This window comes from Fomitiporia mediterranea (assembly GCF_000271605.1).
Source record: "Fomitiporia mediterranea MF3/22 unplaced genomic scaffold FOMMEscaffold_14, whole genome shotgun sequence".
In the NCBI taxonomy this organism is placed as follows: Eukaryota; Fungi; Basidiomycota; class Agaricomycetes; order Hymenochaetales; family Hymenochaetaceae; genus Fomitiporia; species Fomitiporia mediterranea.
Window position 1 is genome coordinate 448,434 of NW_006760399.1, and position 17,618 is coordinate 466,051.

At 46.4% G+C, this 17,618-nt stretch overlaps 8 protein-coding genes across 8 annotated transcripts; 5 read left to right on the top strand and 3 right to left on the bottom strand.

The window, feature by feature from the left end:
• Positions 1-286: 286 nt before the first annotated feature.
• Positions 287-2,910, bottom strand: FOMMEDRAFT_95181 (RhoGAP-domain-containing protein; the record flags this gene model as incomplete). The annotated part of the gene is made up of 9 exons (XM_007270655.1): positions 287-1,215; positions 1,268-1,579; positions 1,630-1,784; positions 1,837-1,966; positions 2,019-2,049; positions 2,107-2,228; positions 2,278-2,306; positions 2,407-2,469; positions 2,615-2,910. 9 exons carry the CDS (start codon positions 2,908-2,910, stop codon positions 287-289), a joined length of 2,067 nt encoding a protein of 688 aa, XP_007270717.1.
• A 640-nt stretch (positions 2,911-3,550) lies between these two features.
• On the top strand, positions 3,551-4,555 carry FOMMEDRAFT_161114 (uncharacterized protein; the record flags this gene model as incomplete). Its single annotated transcript, XM_007270737.1, has 3 exons — positions 3,551-3,694; positions 3,756-4,081; positions 4,153-4,555. The coding sequence occupies 3 exons, from the start codon at positions 3,551-3,553 to the stop codon at positions 4,553-4,555; spliced, it is 873 nt and encodes a 290-aa protein (XP_007270799.1).
• Positions 4,556-5,345: 790 nt separating this feature from the next.
• Positions 5,346-6,361, top strand: FOMMEDRAFT_161116 (uncharacterized protein; the record flags this gene model as incomplete). The annotated part of the gene is made up of 3 exons (XM_007270738.1): positions 5,346-5,570; positions 5,634-5,944; positions 6,001-6,361. 3 exons carry the CDS (start codon positions 5,346-5,348, stop codon positions 6,359-6,361), a joined length of 897 nt encoding a protein of 298 aa, XP_007270800.1.
• Positions 6,362-6,876: 515 nt separating this feature from the next.
• Positions 6,877-7,663, top strand: FOMMEDRAFT_170732 (uncharacterized protein). The gene is made up of 3 exons (XM_007270739.1): positions 6,877-7,236; positions 7,293-7,406; positions 7,464-7,663. The coding sequence occupies exons 1-3, from the start codon at positions 6,975-6,977 to the stop codon at positions 7,607-7,609; spliced, it is 522 nt and encodes a 173-aa protein (XP_007270801.1). The 5' UTR covers positions 6,877-6,974; the 3' UTR covers positions 7,610-7,663.
• A 735-nt stretch (positions 7,664-8,398) lies between these two features.
• On the top strand, positions 8,399-9,182 carry FOMMEDRAFT_31503 (Tautomerase/MIF; the record flags this gene model as incomplete). Its single annotated transcript, XM_007270619.1, has 6 exons — positions 8,399-8,431; positions 8,497-8,535; positions 8,617-8,727; positions 8,798-8,898; positions 8,983-9,015; positions 9,122-9,182. The coding sequence occupies 6 exons, from the start codon at positions 8,399-8,401 to the stop codon at positions 9,180-9,182; spliced, it is 378 nt and encodes a 125-aa protein (XP_007270681.1).
• Positions 9,183-9,611: 429 nt separating this feature from the next.
• FOMMEDRAFT_136736 (acid protease) lies at positions 9,612-11,600 on the bottom strand (the record flags this gene model as incomplete). Its single annotated transcript, XM_007270740.1, has 5 exons — positions 9,612-10,234; positions 10,293-11,033; positions 11,100-11,159; positions 11,213-11,301; positions 11,374-11,600. 5 exons carry the CDS (start codon positions 11,598-11,600, stop codon positions 9,612-9,614), a joined length of 1,740 nt encoding a protein of 579 aa, XP_007270802.1.
• A 335-nt stretch (positions 11,601-11,935) lies between these two features.
• On the bottom strand, positions 11,936-13,680 carry FOMMEDRAFT_161120 (uncharacterized protein; the record flags this gene model as incomplete). The annotated part of the gene is made up of 3 exons (XM_007270741.1): positions 11,936-12,121; positions 12,183-12,819; positions 12,872-13,680. The coding sequence occupies 3 exons, from the start codon at positions 13,678-13,680 to the stop codon at positions 11,936-11,938; spliced, it is 1,632 nt and encodes a 543-aa protein (XP_007270803.1).
• Positions 13,681-13,922: 242 nt separating this feature from the next.
• On the top strand, positions 13,923-15,602 carry FOMMEDRAFT_136738 (TAF-domain-containing protein; the record flags this gene model as incomplete). The annotated part of the gene is made up of 5 exons (XM_007270742.1): positions 13,923-13,988; positions 14,036-14,131; positions 14,191-14,943; positions 14,999-15,343; positions 15,408-15,602. The coding sequence occupies 5 exons, from the start codon at positions 13,923-13,925 to the stop codon at positions 15,600-15,602; spliced, it is 1,455 nt and encodes a 484-aa protein (XP_007270804.1).
• Between the last annotated feature and the right edge of the window lie 2,016 nt (positions 15,603-17,618).

The window sequence follows — 17,618 nt, forward strand, 5'->3', positions numbered from 1 at the left end:
GCTACAAAAATGCAGAAGAATAAACGGGGACGGCAAATCGGAATCAGGGTAGCCGATCATGATGGTGCCTTGGTGGCACCTAGGGACAGGTTGATCGTCTTGACGTAGGAGGAATAAACACCTACGCGTCTGGAAACATCAAGTTGTCGCAGGTAAATGGCAGGACGTTCTCGGTATACGGGGAACAAATTGGACATCAAAACGACGAACACAACCCTCAATTCGTCCAAACGACACAATGATCCATAAATATCAAAGAGGGTAAAGAAGAAAATATTGCGATGAATCATCCATTCCTCTTCTGCCCAGACTGAGGGTGCAATGGCGGCGGTAACGGTGACGACGATTGAGGAGTACTCTGGACTACCCGCTCGCTAAGGGAAGGCATTGACTCAGGCGGCGTAAAGAAACCTGACGCAGTAATGCTATGCGCTGTAACAGCTGCTCCTGGCGCTTTGCGTAATGTTCCGCTCGCACTCACACTTGTCGGTACTGCAGCCCGACGGTCCATCATGGTCACTCCATCTGTAGCAGGGGCGAACAGTGATCGAGCCTTTGTTCTACTCATCGTCCCGCTCAGACTTCCTCCTCCCGGGCTTCGCCCATGTCGGTCTTCACTGGAGGTAAAGGAGTGGACGTCTCTATCTCTCCTTCCACCCGTCCTTGGTGGCCACTCACGCGGTAGCTGTCCCCTTGAACCGCTACCAGGAAATCGTCGCATCGTTGGACTCGACCCATTGCCAGTCCCATTCGGTCCAACGGGCATGACTAGCATTGTATCGTCAATGCTCTCATCATCATGCAAAAGTGACTGGCGCTTCGTAGTTGTCGGACTCGAAGACAGCTCTGGCGAGGACGAGCTACTTGACGGTATGTCCACTTCCTCAGGCTCTCCCACTCTAAACGGATCAGCCTCAACTGCGTCTGATCGGTCGACAACTTCGTCAAATACTTCGAAATACCGCTGGATACATAGTCTGATGATTGTACCAAGCGTTGTTCGGCCTGCGCCTTTGGTCCCCTCAACAACACCGAAAGGAGTCTCTGTGCTTCGAGAACGCGGTGAAAGTGGCTCAGGAGCACCTTCCACAGCGCAAATTGCCACGTCTTTAAGGGGATTGCCAGAAGCTACGAGATTCGGGGTAAGGACTATAGCCAAATTGTGTGCATCCATGCGATTCTTCTCCGACCGCAAAGAAACCTCGTGAAGGAGTACTGAGACAACGTTATTAAATGACAAACAATTCAAGGAGAGTCGTAAACGTACATAAGATATTACTGAGTAAAATTAGCTTGCATGGTGGTAACTCCGGAAGGAGTGTCGTTCGGATGAACAGAACCGCAGACATGTCGTCATGGTCATCCCGTGAATTAGGACACCGCTTAATCGTATCATACAAACTCTCGGGAAAGACAGGCTCTGGTAGATCGCGTAGGAATTTCTTCAGAAGAACCGCAGCGAGGTGCGGGTCGCCGAAGCTTTGCAAAGATACAGTCTGGCCTCGATTATACGCTTCTTGTACGTGTCGAAGTTGAACCGAGTTTGGTGAACGCCGAAACAGTCCCTCATCTTCGAGACCTAAAAGTGCCGTCAGCTCGTCCGCGTATGATACGGACTAGAGAACTAACCCGTTTCTTGAAGATACTGTATGCAATCCCTAACGACCCTTGGCAAGCCGTCCTTTTCACCTTCGAATCCCATCAGTTCTTCCAGTGACACCCCAAACATACGTGAATGGGTGGGTGTAGGTAGTTCAATCTGAGACTCGTGCTTCAGATTCTCCCTAGACCAAGCGCGTTAACGAGATCTCATGCGTAAATATGCAGGATACGTACGAATAGACCGTAGGCGGGATGTCTATCTGAGTCAGGGGGACATGACAAGCAAGGGATGACAGTGTATCAATATATGTTATTTTTCGAAAGAATTTAGGGCTAATAATAGCGCCAGCAAGAGAGAACAGCACTAAAATTAGCAACGTCAGACTTCTTCCTTAGTCTAAGCTGAATAGCCTTACTCTTCGAGAAAAACGACGAATGCACGATATACTGCAATCAAGTTCCTTGATAAGAATGTCCGACGATTATTATTGCACAAATCCTTACCAAGCGCTTTAAATTTTTGCGGTATTTTCGGCTGAGACTACGGTATGCTTTCCATACCCAGTTCCAAGTTGGAGTATGATGACCCCCAGCAGCGAAGAAGACAATCGTGTAGTCGCTCTCAACTATATCTTTCTCAGTACCATAAAATAACATAGTTTATATTGTACTTACCAAACAGGTCGAGGTAAGACAATATACGACTGTATGAGTATGAGCCCGTTAGGTATTAACGAAACATAGGGCAGAATTTGCGAATTTGATATAAAAACATATAATGGAATAAGGCAAAACGGCACTCACGAGAGCAGCAGATCATATGAAGTAGTGCGAGGGTCTGGGAAAGCAGATGCGTTCATGACGACCCTACATGTAAATCACAAACAGAAATATGAAATTAGAGATACGTTGTAATTTGTATGGAATACTGAAGCATACTCACATTGGCCGTGTCCTATCATTGTAAGATGCACGTTAATAGGGAGCCACAGCCCACAATCGAAAGTAGAACAAGGTCACGAACTCATAGTCAACTCCGGCTTGGAATATCATTTGTGATAGCACCTCGTCAACTTTTCTCGAATCACCATTGGATTCACTATTCCTCGAAGCCGCTTTCGACCCCGCGGTAGACCATGGCGCGTTGAAGCTTGCCCTCCGTCTTGCAAATGCAGATCCAATTGCCCCGAAGTTCACGGAACGCAGTGCAGGTTTCTGACCCGCAGTCGCAGGTGAAGAAGACGATCCAGACGCAGCCTGAGAGAGGTTTGCAAGCCTCTGTTTGAGTGTGAGCGAAGGCTGTGGCATTGTCAGAGAGGAGGACAGAGCAGCGGCGGTGTGAGCGTTGAGCGAACATCGAAGACTGCAGGTTTGCGGCGCGGTTTAAACATCATGGGAATATATTTCTATGTATGGAAAAACGCGAATCATTTTCGCGTCGTTTTAAAAATATTCGCCATACGCGATTCTGCTTCCCTTGGTCCTTGGTTACTCGCATCAACCTTGCCAGCGTCTCTGCTTGTTGTCTTGACATGTCAATAAACACAAGGATATGGGCTGTCTTGTCTACATGGCAGCACTTCTATTCCTCTATTTGAAATTTATCATTGCTCAACGATGCTCTCGCGCATTACTCCTAGGACCCTTCACTGGCTTTCCTTATGTAGGCTAACTGCACGTTGACAACGGCAATCCCTTGGGCATTGGCCTGACAAGCTGCGAAACCTAGGAGCTGAAAGGCGTAGTTGTTACGCCTGTTTGTCAAATTCCCTTGTCAAACAACAGTCCACCCCTGTTTGAGCCGCTGGTGGGGTGGTGACCACCTCAGTAGAACCCCACGGACAGCTACGCTAGCCAGGATTGGATGGTATTGTTCCACTGGAGCATTTAAAGACAAGTTCAAACTGCATACAATGTCCATCAAGCTCTCCCACACATTTCTCTACACATGGAAGTAACTGAAGCCCCTGATCCACTACAGGACATCCGTGAATGTCTTAGGCAAGAATATTTGGTGAAAAAGAAATGGCGTGAGGATCAGAAAGTCGATCGACGTCGCGATTCATTTGCTCAGATTTGCTCAATATATGCAGTAATTGTACATGTTTCAATTCGGTTTTCTCTGCTGTTTATTTACGACTCCCTTTTTCCAGGCAATTTTCATCGCCACGCTGGGCGTTGGCTTCTTGACATATATGCATGATACGTTCGTCGACAGACCCGAAGGCACGCCAGCCAAGACTACAGATCGCGTCGTTATCATGTGTCTCCTTCTTTCGGTCCTCCTTTCGATTAGCTCGTCTATCGCCCTTGGTGCGGGTTCGTCCCCAACGCTTCTCCTGAGTATACCAAGCTCTAAGCACGAAACCATTCGCGAACTCCTCGGTGCATTGGATGCTGTAGGCTTCCCGCAATGTTTTACCAGGAAGCTACTCTGGTGGTACGATTCATGGGGTCACCACGCTCAGAACTTTCCAATGTAAGCGACTGAACTATCTGACATTTCTCCGAAACGACTAACTAGATGCCTTGCAATGCATCTGTTGTAAGGTATTCTATACCCGCTGGCCGTGCTCGACAACGTCGTGGCTGGGACATGCTCAGAAGCCTTTTCATCTCCGTTCGTCGTTGGAAGTTATCAACAGCTGGCCCTAAGCCAAACGAATTCGAGTTCCAATTCGTCACCACCATGCTCCTCGTTGCACTTGTCTGTATGGCTTTTTCCCTCTTCTGTTTGGGTACAGCCATTATCACCTTCGCATGGGCCGAGTTGGGACATCCTGTTGCAACTGCAGTTAGTGTTAGCTGTATTTTCCCATTTGCGGTTGTCATGCTTGTTGTCATTGTATACAAATGTACTCTCCGTCGCCGTTCTAGGGAGATTAAAGGACATGGAACTAGTGTACCGGTGACTCCGTCTCCTGGAGAGTCATTCACCATCAGTCCTGTTTAGTGTTAGCTACACATAATATATACCATGTACTTCGCAGGGACGTTAGTTTCTACAGATTACTTTTGCCCATGTATTTATTCCATGATGTGTTAAATGTATTGCTGTGTAATAAACTCAACCGTTTCAGACTGAATATGCCAGGGAAAAAGGTACTCGGGACGTCCAATGCCCTCGCCTTACTCATGCGACAATGGCAGCTAAGACAGTAGAGTACATAAACATCCCCTGCTTGTTGATAATCAGGCAGTCTGACAGAGAAATTCAATAATGGCTTACCTTATTCGGCAAGCTAACGCTATTTTGGGAATCATGTCTTGATATGTAACCACCATCATCTCGCGTACCTGTCTGCGATGCCTTCGCTGCATACATCTTAAGAAATGCACCGCAACTTTGTCTATATCACCCGCATGGACGTACTGTACTTCAAATTCTGCAATTTGAAATATTATCACCTCTCCGCTACTGCATTGCTCATTGTTCTCTTCTGCATCCTCGGTCGGGTCTTTAGTATTCGCTCAGGGTCATCCAGAGAAGGACTGCTCCGTCGCCATTGGTTTGACAGTTCATGAGACCAAGGAAGCGAAAATGCACTCGCCTGCTCTCTTTGACCACGCTTTCCGAATTTGACTAGGGCCATACGTATCCACAGACATCAATAGTGGTCAACCATGACAACGAATCGCGGACAAGTCTTCAGGGACACAGATCTTATTACGAAAAATGCCAACAAAGGGAGAAATCCTTGTTCTATGCTCGTTTTATAAGATGATCGATCCCCGTCCTTGGGATGACGCACCACAAACTAACCATCGAGCTCATCTACCAAAACTGCTCTTTTGACTTCCCTACAAATATGGACTCTAGCGATCAGCAGAAGTCTGTCGAGCTACTGCGTAGCATCCTAAAATGTCTTGAAAACGAGCAGGATGCACGAGAACAGAGGCACAAGGACCAAAGCCTCGATCAGCGACGTGACTCCTTTGCCCAGATTTGCTCTATTTATTCTGTCATTGTATGTACTCTCAGTCAACATTCTTGTAGATGGTTGCTCATATACAAGGTTAATAATAACTAGGCTATCTTTATTGCTACATTGGGTGTTGGATTTCTGTCGTACATGCACGATATCTTTGTCGCTAGACCCGAAGATACGCAAGGAAAGCTCACGGACCAAGTCATTACCATGTGCCTCTTCCTTTCCGTCCTCCTCTCGATTAGCTCTTCTATCGCTCTTGGCGCAGGCGCATCCCCATCGCTCATAACCTCCCTCCCCGAAATACAGAAAATCGTTGCCAGTGCTGATCCCCGGTCAAAGCTAGGCAAGATCCAAAGATTCTTCTATTCGAAAAGGAATTTGTCGAACTGCTCAATTCAGGAAACCCAATGGTAAGAGTAACCGCTATATTCTCATTTATGATGGCTGACTTGTTTATTATTTCTAGTGCATCTGAGTCTGAATCTGAATCATCTAGCGAAGAGCAAGTAGTACCAAGGTCTCGACTCGATACGTTCTTGAATTGGATGGTTAAAGTCAAAGCACTCCCATCTAACGAGTTCCAGTTCGTTATCGGCTTACTCCTCATTTCCTTACTGTGCATGTTCGATGCCCTTGTCTGCATGGCTATTGCTGTCATGACATTTGGTTGGGCAGAAATGGGCCTGCCTCTTGGGACTGCTATGACTGTTAGTATTGTATTTCCGTTGGCTGTCGTTGGCTGCGTTGCGGTGATTTATAGGTTCACGCTTTCCGGTCGGCAACAAGAAGGTGGAGGTCATGGGTCTGAGATGAACAGTGCCGCCTAAATTTGAACAAATCGACTGCAGCATATTCTACGACTGTTATAATTGAAACTGTGATGTAGCAATAGTGATTATTCCTCGCTTGGAGTCCAAGCATTTCATCATTATCTTATGTATTTATTTGTTCCGGACTGGGATTATTTATTCATGTATCTTAATTCAGTAAATAAGTCTTATTTTTCCCTTGTATTTAACGAATATGTATTGGTGCGCGGGGGGCCAAGCATTATGTCCTCGCTGAATGACTATGGGCTATTGAAACCCGGTCATTATAGTGTTCTCCACCTACAATATTTGCATCACCAATGGTAACGTTCAAAACTATTAGATTATCAGCAAAGATTAGCATCACGTGTTGCTTGGAGCTCAAGCTCCGAGGCTCCGAGCTTCGCGTCTACTTTCCTCTCGCCCACCCATTTACCTTCTTCCGAAGCGACAGCAATTCTTTTACGCAATAGTCGTTCTACATACTAAGGCGGAGCTTATAAAAGATGCCTATTGAACTCTGTATAAGGATGCTCGAAGCGAGACTCGTCGCGAACACGTTCCCCGAAACTATCTCACCGACAAGCTCGAGCAAAACAAAGGAACTCGCTTGTCGGTTGGAATCGGCATAATGGATACTCAAAGGCGTAATGATAAGGCTAGGTCGTACAATGAATCTGTGGAACCGCGAGAACGAGCATGTTTACTTGTCACACCATCCGCGTCGACTCGAAAAAGTCGTATACGTATGAGTCCTCTCGCCTGGCTACAGGCCTTTTCTTCGGTATCTATCCTCGAAAATACTGGAAGTGTTGCGCGTGATCACCTGGCCTGCGAGCGCACTTACCTGTCGTATGTCCGCACATCGTTGACTTGTGCCGCTATTGGCGTTGGTGCGGCTAATTTTCCTATGATACTCTTGATTTTATTACTCAAAGCTGTCAACAAGCTCTTGTACAACTGGTATTCGATTCAGATGTTGTCGTTTCCGAAGCCCTGCTGCATCCCGTAAAGGTCACGAGCGTGTCCATCGGTGTGCTTGGCCTAGGTATAATGCTTTCTGGTGATTATCTGCTTTCCTTCCAGTATTGTTGATTCACTAAGTCTGTCTTGCCCACAGCTGTTGCCAGATTCTTTGAGATGCAGAACGTACTGATTAATGGGAAGTTTCCAGTCGCAGGAATGGTCGTTTGGTCGATTGTGTTTATCACTGGTGTTATCACTCTAATAACATTTGGGCTGATATTCGGAGTCGTACATAATTGATTTTCAGGCTTATTATCTTAACGGATCTTGAAAATCCCTTCCGGCAGCGCTTACACACATCAAAAATGAAATTTGAGTGTCTCTCACGACTAAAAGCAACGGCAGCCACTCAAGCCACCCGCACTTTTCCTATTGGGCCGAGCGTTGACTAGACGAATATCCTAACCTTGCCTAACGCAATCAGTCATGCTTACAGACTTAGCTACTTATTTTAACGTCTTGCTTGCGCCTAGCCGGCACAATGCCCTCATCAGTGCCGCCTGCACCTCTTGGTTTCTCGTTCGAGGATGAAGTCCAATTCTCTACTTGAACCCAAATTAGGCATCCCTCCAAAAGCAGACTTCCTACTTTTTACCTTCATGTTCCATGTACATCACGATCAATCCCAGTGGCTGACGCAGTGTTTTTTTATTCCTAGCAGTGTACCGGTCGAATGATGACTCCCTTTTGAGCTTCGAACCCGAAAATTCCCGGCGAGAGTCGTGGTAACCAATGGTAGACCGTATCTTCCACTCAGACGACAACACTAGGCTGACGAGTCTCCTCCCCGAACTTAGTCAGTTGCAGTCAAGATGTATAATATTTGGAGTATCTGCAACGATATCTGACGGAGCAAATGTGTGTTGATGACGTTTCCCTCCGTATAGCTCCGGGATATACGTATTTAGGAAAACATATAAATGCGTGCTGAGTTTGTGTTTTCTTTGTCCTCATCCTCATTTTCTTTGAACATTAAAGCTTACTCTGCACTTTCATTCTCCTAATACCGCTTTTCAGCTACTTCCCACCATGCCTGAGATTAACTTAACAACCAACATCAAGGTGCGTTTTGTCCCTAACCCACCATGTTATCTCACCATTCTCAAAATCTATCAACAATTTTCTAGGTTGAAGACCCTAAGGCGCTCGTCCTCGGCCTCTCCAAAGTACGTCTACGTTCAAAATTCCTCTCAGTTCCGTTATTTTCCGAAAGACGGGGCAAGCAATGTTAACATTACACGTTACAGCTCGGCTCGGAACTACTAGGCTACTCCGAAGCACACTTCCAAGCGCGTTACACGTATAACGAGTTCCAATTATTCGCAGGCTCCTTCGACCCTGCTTTCTCTCTCGAAATCGTGCGTCATTTTATTATTTATATTTATATTCACGATATTTCATCATCTCATCTCAAAACGATGAAAACAGAAACACATCGCAGTAACACCAGAAACAAGCGAGAAATACACTAAAGCCTTCTCCGAGTTCTTAACTTCAAAACTCGGAGTTCGGAACGATAGAGGTTTCGTGTAAGTACATCATCTCCCATCTTCATCATCTTAGCTTACCTCTTACTCATACTTTAATTTTGTCCTTGCGCTATAAAAAAAAAGTATATGTCAGCTTATTGAGAAAGAAAACGTCGGGTGGGTATATCCAAATATACAATCACTTTCTACCGTATTTCTCACTTAATTGGGTTGATTGATTGATTGACTTTCGGTTTTTGTGTTTGTTTATGTATTTGAATAGGTTCATGGGTACGACTGTCGAGAAGATCCTACGTGCAAAGGCAGCAGCAAACACAGCATGACCAAGTCTATAGAAACTGATTTACTTAACTTAGAACATTACTAAGTAGTTAGTCGCCTAGACTCAGAAAAATTGTAAATTTGTAAATTTGCAATACACCCCCACTCCGAACTTTTAAAATAGAAATGAAACCAAAATCTTCATTGTACGCACTCACGTGTCAAAGCGAGGAGATATCCCGAGCTTCTAGGGAGTGGGGTGCACTGAGCAATTTAACTGGGTTTTTCCAATTTACACTATATAAGACATACACATAGTGTCCGCAAAAAAAAAGAAGGGTGGGGGAAGGGGGGAAAAGCAGCTCACGGAGGAAAGGAATGATAGGAAATAGATGCGTAGGGAAATGTCAAAATGCAAGATCGAGGGAAGTTTAAGAACGTAGCAACAGCACGGCTGATGCACTTGGCAAATTTCGCAACTACCTACACATCTACACACGGTGTCCGCTATACCCAGAATGATAAGAAGGCGGGTGATGGTGACTGTACTGTTGCTGGTTCGATAAATTGTAAGAAGACGAGGACGGTGAATACTGTCCGTGTTCCCCTCCTCCTCCTATGGGGTGGTAAGAACTCGAACCACCGTGTCCGAGCGTGTTCATCTGTAACGCGTTCATGCTGACACTCAGACGCTTGCCTACACCTTTTATCCCACCTGCTTCGCCTGTAGCCGCTGCACCACCAGCAACTTTCGCTTTCCTACGCTCTTGACAGCGTCTTCGACAACAGCACCTCCAAATGATCAGCCCAACAATCAGAATGAACCCAAGCAGTGAACCTAAAAGGATATAAGGCCATCGACTCAGAACCTTCTCAGCTAAATGCGCTTTCTTCTCCGCTGCCGATTCCGGGGAGTGTTGGCCCTCCGAAGCAGGGAGGAGGTAATACTTCGGGTCACCAGTCGTATCGACACCGTTAAGTCGGACTTGCACGAAGTCGGTGTGGGCTTTTGATTTGTCTGTGAGAGGGAGCATTTGGATGTACCCGTCGACGTCGTCTTTTGAGGAGCCTTCGACGAACTTCCCGAGGTCGATCAGGGTATATGAATTTCGGACTACGAAGTAACGTTTAGAAGGCGACAAAAGAGGAGACTAATGAAAGATGATGCTTACGGAAGCTCATGCCCAGAATAATATCGTATTCTCCAAGTAAGCTGAAAGCAGACGTAATAGGCTGGAACGTCCCCACACAAACACTATTTCCATTCGAGTCCACCAGTCCAAAGTCACTTGAAGACGCGTCGAGTGGGTGTATAGGGAACTCAACACCACCAAACTTGAGCGAGATATTCAACATCTGTCCACAGGGTATAGTCCAAACTGCGTTTTCCGCGTTCCACTCCGCACCTTGTACGCGTCCATAAATCTGATCAGAGACGTCTCGCGGTACTTGAGGTAAGGTGAACCCAGAATCGACGACAGCGACGAGTTGCCCATCAGGAGCCTTAGGTACTATTGAGTCGATCTTAAGAGGCTGCCCATCAGGCCCAATAAATCCATTCACATCCGTATACATCTGCCAATGTTGGTCTCGATCTGTCAACCCAGGAACAGTAACGATATCCAACTTCGGTTGGCTCGTAATATTCTCAAAACCCGTCACTACTTCCGAAATAGTGAACTGTCCAGTGATAGTTGAGCCTGGATCGTTCCTACGATCGAGCATGAAAGTGATGTAATTGGATGTCGTTTCGTTTAGTTGGAATACTCTGTCGAGGACTGCGTCGCCTGTGAAGTCGTCACGGTCGAGTTTCTCACGGATGAGTGAACCGGTGTTAGGTCCGAGACCGATGAGGCCTTGATACCCTTGAGTAGAGATGTTTGCAGAGAAGGAAGACGTATCGGTCACAAGCACTGGGAAGGGGAAGAAAACGCATGAGAAATTTCTTCAGTAAGGGTGTCCACTATGGACAAACTCACAAAAGGCTTGGTTCTTCACGGTGTGGTTCGCCAAGGTCATGTCGGCAAAGAAAATATCGCCTTGGCAAATTGTGAGCTTCCAAACTCGCATCTGACGAGACAGTACAACACACCTGATGCCGTCCCCACTGCGTAATGCAACTCAACAGATTTCTTCGAGTCTGTTGCACTCGGTACAGACCCAGTCACCCAGAGATCCGAACTTCATACATCCCCAACGATAAAGCCGCCACTATGAGCGAGTGGCACGAGATAAAAAAATAACGGAACGCACCTTCCAGTATCAAGCATCACAGGAACCGTCGCGCCTCCAAGCGTGATATTACTCACATACACCGAATTCGCAAAATTCTTTATACTAATCGGATCTCTCTTCTCCAACCTCTGCGACGGGGACACGGCTTCATATTTCGAAGGACCATGCCATACTTCGAAGGGGAAAGAAACGGCATGGACGGCGTGTACGAGACAGAGGACGTCAAGGAGATTGATACGTCGCATGAAAGTAGCTAGCTAAGCTAATAAACAGAGAAAGGACAGAATAGGGTGAGAATTGAGAATTGACAGCAGGGAGAGTGATAAAGAGAGAGGATAGGGAAAGGAATGGGTTGGTAAAAGAATGAAAGCTGGGTAGGAGGAGATGGTCGACGGATGCAAAGTGAAGTGAACCCTCGTGGGATACCAAGACTATCAACCCGATATTGAATATATTTCTCATGCTGCGCACAATACCCACAACGGAGGCATTATATACCATGCAAAATACTTTGATTACTTTTGAAATTATTAACTCCATTATTCTACCCTAAGAGAACAAAATAAACTAAATCCCAAATTCATGTAGTATCTATGACTTGGGCAACATCCTCTCTAGGCACGATCGTCCCAAGGTGAACAACAGTATAAAATGAGAAAGTCTTCATCTCCGGTGCCGTTTTCGTCGACGTACTCCGCGACTTCGTATCCCCTTCCTCATCCTGCGGCTCATCCGACCGATACGTATACGACACCAACATATTGAACTATTCGCGAAGGAAATCAGCATTTGACACTGCTCTAAGAATACGGAGATGTTGGACAAACCTTGACTTCACCACGTCCCTCTCGACTAATAACCACTTCCCCTCCTACGACAGTCGTATTCGCCTTCTTCTCCAACACACCAACCGTCTTCACCTTCCCGCGTCCCTTCGTCGGACTTGCAGGCATCCCATCATCGTCCATTTCAAACATCTCTTCATCGTCTTCATACTCCCAGGCTTCTGCATACGGTGCGATTGCAAATGAGTTTGTCGGAAGGGATACTGCAAAATGCGGTCTCCTTGGGGCTGGTGGCCCACTGACTTCTTCAGTAGTAGTTGAGGTGGTTTGAAGTTGCTGTCGTTGGACAGCAAGGCGTACTTGTATCAAGTCATATAAAGGGTTCGTAAGCGCAAGCTTAAAAGGATACGTCTTCCCAGCGAGTAACTGTATCCCTCCATCGTCATCTTTATCTTTATCCTTTTGAGTAGACGAAGAAGTGGACCCTAATCGCCGAGCTTGTAAGTTCGGCTGATTCGGAAGAGCGACTTGGATGGCAGGAAGATAATTAGCAGCAACCAGTTTCATTTTGAATCGGACGGATTGAGCTTTTTGTTCGGGTTTAATGAGAATATGTCGGCATGCAGCGCAGCGTTTTGTTAATCGGGAATGTAAAGGTATTCGGATAGGTTTCAGGTCCCTAGCAATAGTGTCAGAAAAAAGGTACATGCATAAAGAAGAAAAATTCTCACTTTGAGCGCAGAGACTCAGCCCAGCTCGTCAACCAGCGTTGTTCAAGCCTCGCAATTTCTGAAGGACTCTCCAAGTGACGCATCAAACTAACATCACCATCTCCTCCCGCACCAAGCCCACTAGCACCGCTCGCCTCAACACGCGCACGATACACCGGCATATCATCCTTACTCCCCTGCCTAAATTTACTCGCCCGTGTACGCGTCGGAGCGTGATATTTCCCAACACCAGGTATATCCCGAGCAAGTGCATTTGAAGCAGCTGCGTGAATCGCGTTGTGATGTGCGCTGTGCGTTATAGGTGCGTGTCCTTGTTGAGAGGCACTAAGTGAAGACCGTACAAGTGGATCGAAGAAATCTTTGAGACGTTCGAATTCAAGGAACTCTGGTGCTGAATCTTCTGAACGCTGAAGCTGTTGTGCAAGTCCAGTAGGTTTCTCGAACGTTATCCCGACTTCAGCAGAGTCCCATCGACAATTATTGCAGTACAGGAGAAACGGCGGTTCTCCTGGAGTAGCACCTGAAGGAAGTATTCCGCTAACTGGGTCCGAAGGCACAGTAGACAGAGTGTTCCGACAGAGTGGACATTGAAAGCAGTTTCGTGCGCATCGGTTTCGTTCTGCGCGTACACTTGCGCTGGGGACTTCGAATAGACAGTTTGGACAGTAGTAGCCGCTGACTTCGATTGAAACGCAGCTATTGCATCGGACGGCGTCGCATTCCTCGCAGAAGAAAAGCGTGTGTAGTGGGTGAAAGGAGGCGGATGAAGAGGGGAGATGAGGAGGCGGAGGAACGGGAGTAGGAGACATGCATGGGCAGTAGTAGTCTATCGTTGCGACCATCGTGTTTTCGTCGCCGCCGTCGTTGTCGCCGCTGCAGAGGTCAGTGACGAGCGAGTCGAGTGTAGACCGTCTTCAATGCGTGTATGGGTCATGTGACTGAACGCGCCTGGTTTTGTGCACGTGCGTGCACGCTGCTAAGCATTCAACGTCGACAACCGTGAACAAACCACGAAAGACACTTCATCCACTATAGCTTGGTTCTCGTCATCATGAGCAAGCAGAAAGGAAAGGCACAAGCTCAGGCATCTGGGCTGTACAAGTCCGAGTCCATAAAGGTGAGCATTTGTGGTTCTTGTTGAGTACATTGACCAACTCGTTACAGGACGTTGCTGAATCATTCGGCATAAGCAACCTCTCCGAGGCTATCGCGAGTGCACTTGCAAGCGATGTTGAATACCGTATGCACCAGGTCATCGAGGTTCGTTCAACCAGCCCCAATTCCGTTCCGAGTCTACTGAACTAAGAACTGGCTTTCAGGAAGCAGCTCGCTTCACCCGCCACGCTCGTCGAACGACAATGACAACCTCAGACATCGACCAAGCTCTTCGCGTACTCAATATCGAGCCTCTCTATGGCCACGCACCACATAACCCCCCTACATTCCGTCGTGCACTTCCCTTCCCTAGCGCACCAACCGCTGGGCCCGTGTATTTCGTTGAGGACGAGGAGATTGACTTCGATCGCGTTCTTCGCGAGGAGAAGATTACACTTCCGAAACCTGCTAGTTATACTGCGCATTGGTTAGCTGTGGAGGGTGTACAGCCGAACGTTCCTGAAAACCCGCCTGCTGCAGAAAGGCGCGACGCAGAACCGGACATCGCGTCTGCGAAACTCTCGACTCCACCTCGCAATGGAACTCAGTTCCCTCCAACACCTCCGTCTCCGTCTCGCAACGCTTCCTTCAACTCTACTAAGCCGAATCAATTACTTGTTAAACAGGTCCTTTCGCGGGAGCTGCAATTATACTATACACGCCTCACGTCAACGCTCATGCCGCCAACTCTTATGCCTCCGGCAGACGACACGCGAAAGGCGGCTGCACTTTCAAGTCTCCGAAACGATGCGGGTCTTCAGACTCTCCTGCCTTATCTCGTCAAATGGGTTGGTGACGGCGTCATTGCTATCCTACGTGATACGAATCATTCTGAAAATGATGGACGAGCGTTGGAGGTTTATTTGGAGGTCATCGGAGCGTTGCTTGACAATAGCACACTCTTTGTTGAACCATATGTGAGTAATGTTCTTCGTACTTCTCCCCATCCGTCTAATTCATGTCGACGCGTAGCTCCATCAAATGCTCCCACCTCTCCTCTCCATCCTCCTCCACACAAGTCTCCCCTCAAACTCCACTCACCTACGTATCATGGCATCCCAAACTCTCTCGCACCTCCTCACACAACACTCAACGACATACCCTTCGCTATCACCACGCATCATGAAGACTCTCCTCCTTGCATTGCTCTCGCCAGGAAAGAGCAAAGGTACACGGGAAGGTGCCGTACGAGGACTTATTGGTGTTGGGAAGGAGGCAGTGAGGAAGGGACTTGTCGAAGGTGGTGGAGCGAGGATCATTGGAAGTGAGTGTGCGGGTAGTGTTGCGGAGAGTGTGCAACTTATTAGTTCGGTGATGGTATGTTCACAATACTTTCAATACTTTGCGACACTGAAGTATTTGATTTATCAACGTTTTATAGGATGCGTTCAAACTCCTAGCCTCACCATCCGCCCAACCTAGACCCTTAAACCCAGCCAACCCAGACGACGCGTCTTTCATGGCGGATTTGGGAGCGACACTGGGACGGTACTTTGCTGCGCGTGTTTCTCCCGACGCGGAGTGGGCAAAAGCTTTGATTGCGAAAAATACACTTGGGTCGCCTATGGAGTTATGATTCTGCTATAATTTCCTTAGATTATCTTTTGTAGCTGCTTTTTTTTATAGCTGAGTGTTTCTCTGTACAGTATCCAATCACCTTTTTTTTATCCTTTGATGAACCTCGAGCCTGATTCAGACTGCAAATCATTTCCAAACCTCGTGTTGACAATGTAGGTCCACAACTTCCAGATAAGGTAATAGGTATGTCTGTCGATCAGACTTTGCTAGACTCACCGACTCCAAAATCGACTTCATTCTTTGGCTTCAAAACTTCCGATGTGACATCACTCTTGACGCCAGTTCTCCTAGCCTGTCCCGCCAACTGGTATATAAGATGCCACTCAGAGATCTCTTCGCGTCTAAGCACTACTCATCTTTGTCTTCATAACGCACACTTAACTTCAATCTCGACTCCTGAGACTTAACCCTTGAGACACGAATTCCGTCTACAACAATGTCTGCATACTCCGAAAAACCACCAAAGGAAGAAACTAAGCTCCGCTCGACGGGTGAGGCGCGTACGTTCAAAAAGACGAGTACGGTATCCGACCGTCCACCGACGACGGATCATGATTTTCATAAGGACGTTATGGACGACCCACCTCATGTACGTCTACCATCCTTCCCTCCCTCTTTCTCCACAGTCAAACTCACAATTGATGTTGTCTTTGTAGAACGTACCTGGAGATGCCGAGGTTGGAGGTACGATGGAAGGTATGAAAGTGCGTAGGAAGAGCGACATTGAAGCGGAAGAGCATGGGGAGGCTCCGTTAGGCCTCTATGACGAAGATGATGTTGGAAGGAAGAAGCCGTTGGACGTGCAGACGGAGCTTATTGATACGAGCGAGAGTACATCGAGGGCGTAAGGACAAGAAATGGGTTGAGATAGAAGGTTGGAAAAATCAAAGTGCAATTTATAGACTTCAAGTAGTGGGCTCTGCCAGATGTTCGAGTGCACTTGTTCACTCTTAATCTCAGAATTATGTTGAAATTATATTCACGAATATCTAAGCGAACGCAAATTCAAGACATCCTCCAGAGTAGAAAACAAATGATACAGTAGTACTAGTACGTGCTTGGGTTTTGTGGATCATGATTCGAATGGCGTGAATATGCTGATCTTATAATCAAGCATTCACCTATTTATCCAGGCACAACCAACAGTACTATTAGTGCAAGTACATGTTGGAATACTCCCTTAACAGCAAAGAATTCGCAATCATGCCAAGTCGCCGCTTGCTCGGAAGCATATCTGAGTAAAGTCAGCCAAGGTATTCTCGAAGCTGATATCTTCACTTGTGCATACATCGAAGTAAAAAACGGACATTTATTTACGAGCGCATACAAGCGGGGTAGAATGGCACCATATTGCATGGACCATGTGCCATACAGTCAATAATCTCATAACGAATACGGTAGTAAGGAATATATCTCATAAGGAATAATTTTTCCTGGCAACAGACTCGGTGCGCGGTAAATTATTCCAAATATTCGCTATGGAATAACGAATAGAAAATTTTCGGATTATTCCTTAGTAGATGTCATTTGTATACCAAAAATTGATTAGCTTGTACACTAAATGAGACTAAATTGTTTACAAATTGAAGCGAAAAGTCTAACAGTTCTATAGAACATGGAAAATAAGCTTTATTAATGTCTAAAGGAGTAAAGAATCTTAAGATATAGTACTGTCAGGAACAAGTTACAGAGCTGAAGAAAAAATGCAACACATACCTATACTAAGGATAGTGAAGACAACAAACCCGTTATTGAAGTGCCATCACCTCTTGAAGGAATTCAGATGTGCAATACAATGACCAATCTTTCTATTACACACTGTGAAGCAGCCAGTATACCACTCCTTCAGCATCACGAAAAAGTCGCAACAAATGTAATTAATAATAGCAAATATAACATAATAATGTACTTATATATTAATTACAATTCAAAATTACAATTATACTTTGCTTGTAATTGAAATGTAACAAATGTATATAAATATAATACTTATACAAGAATTGTATTATACTAC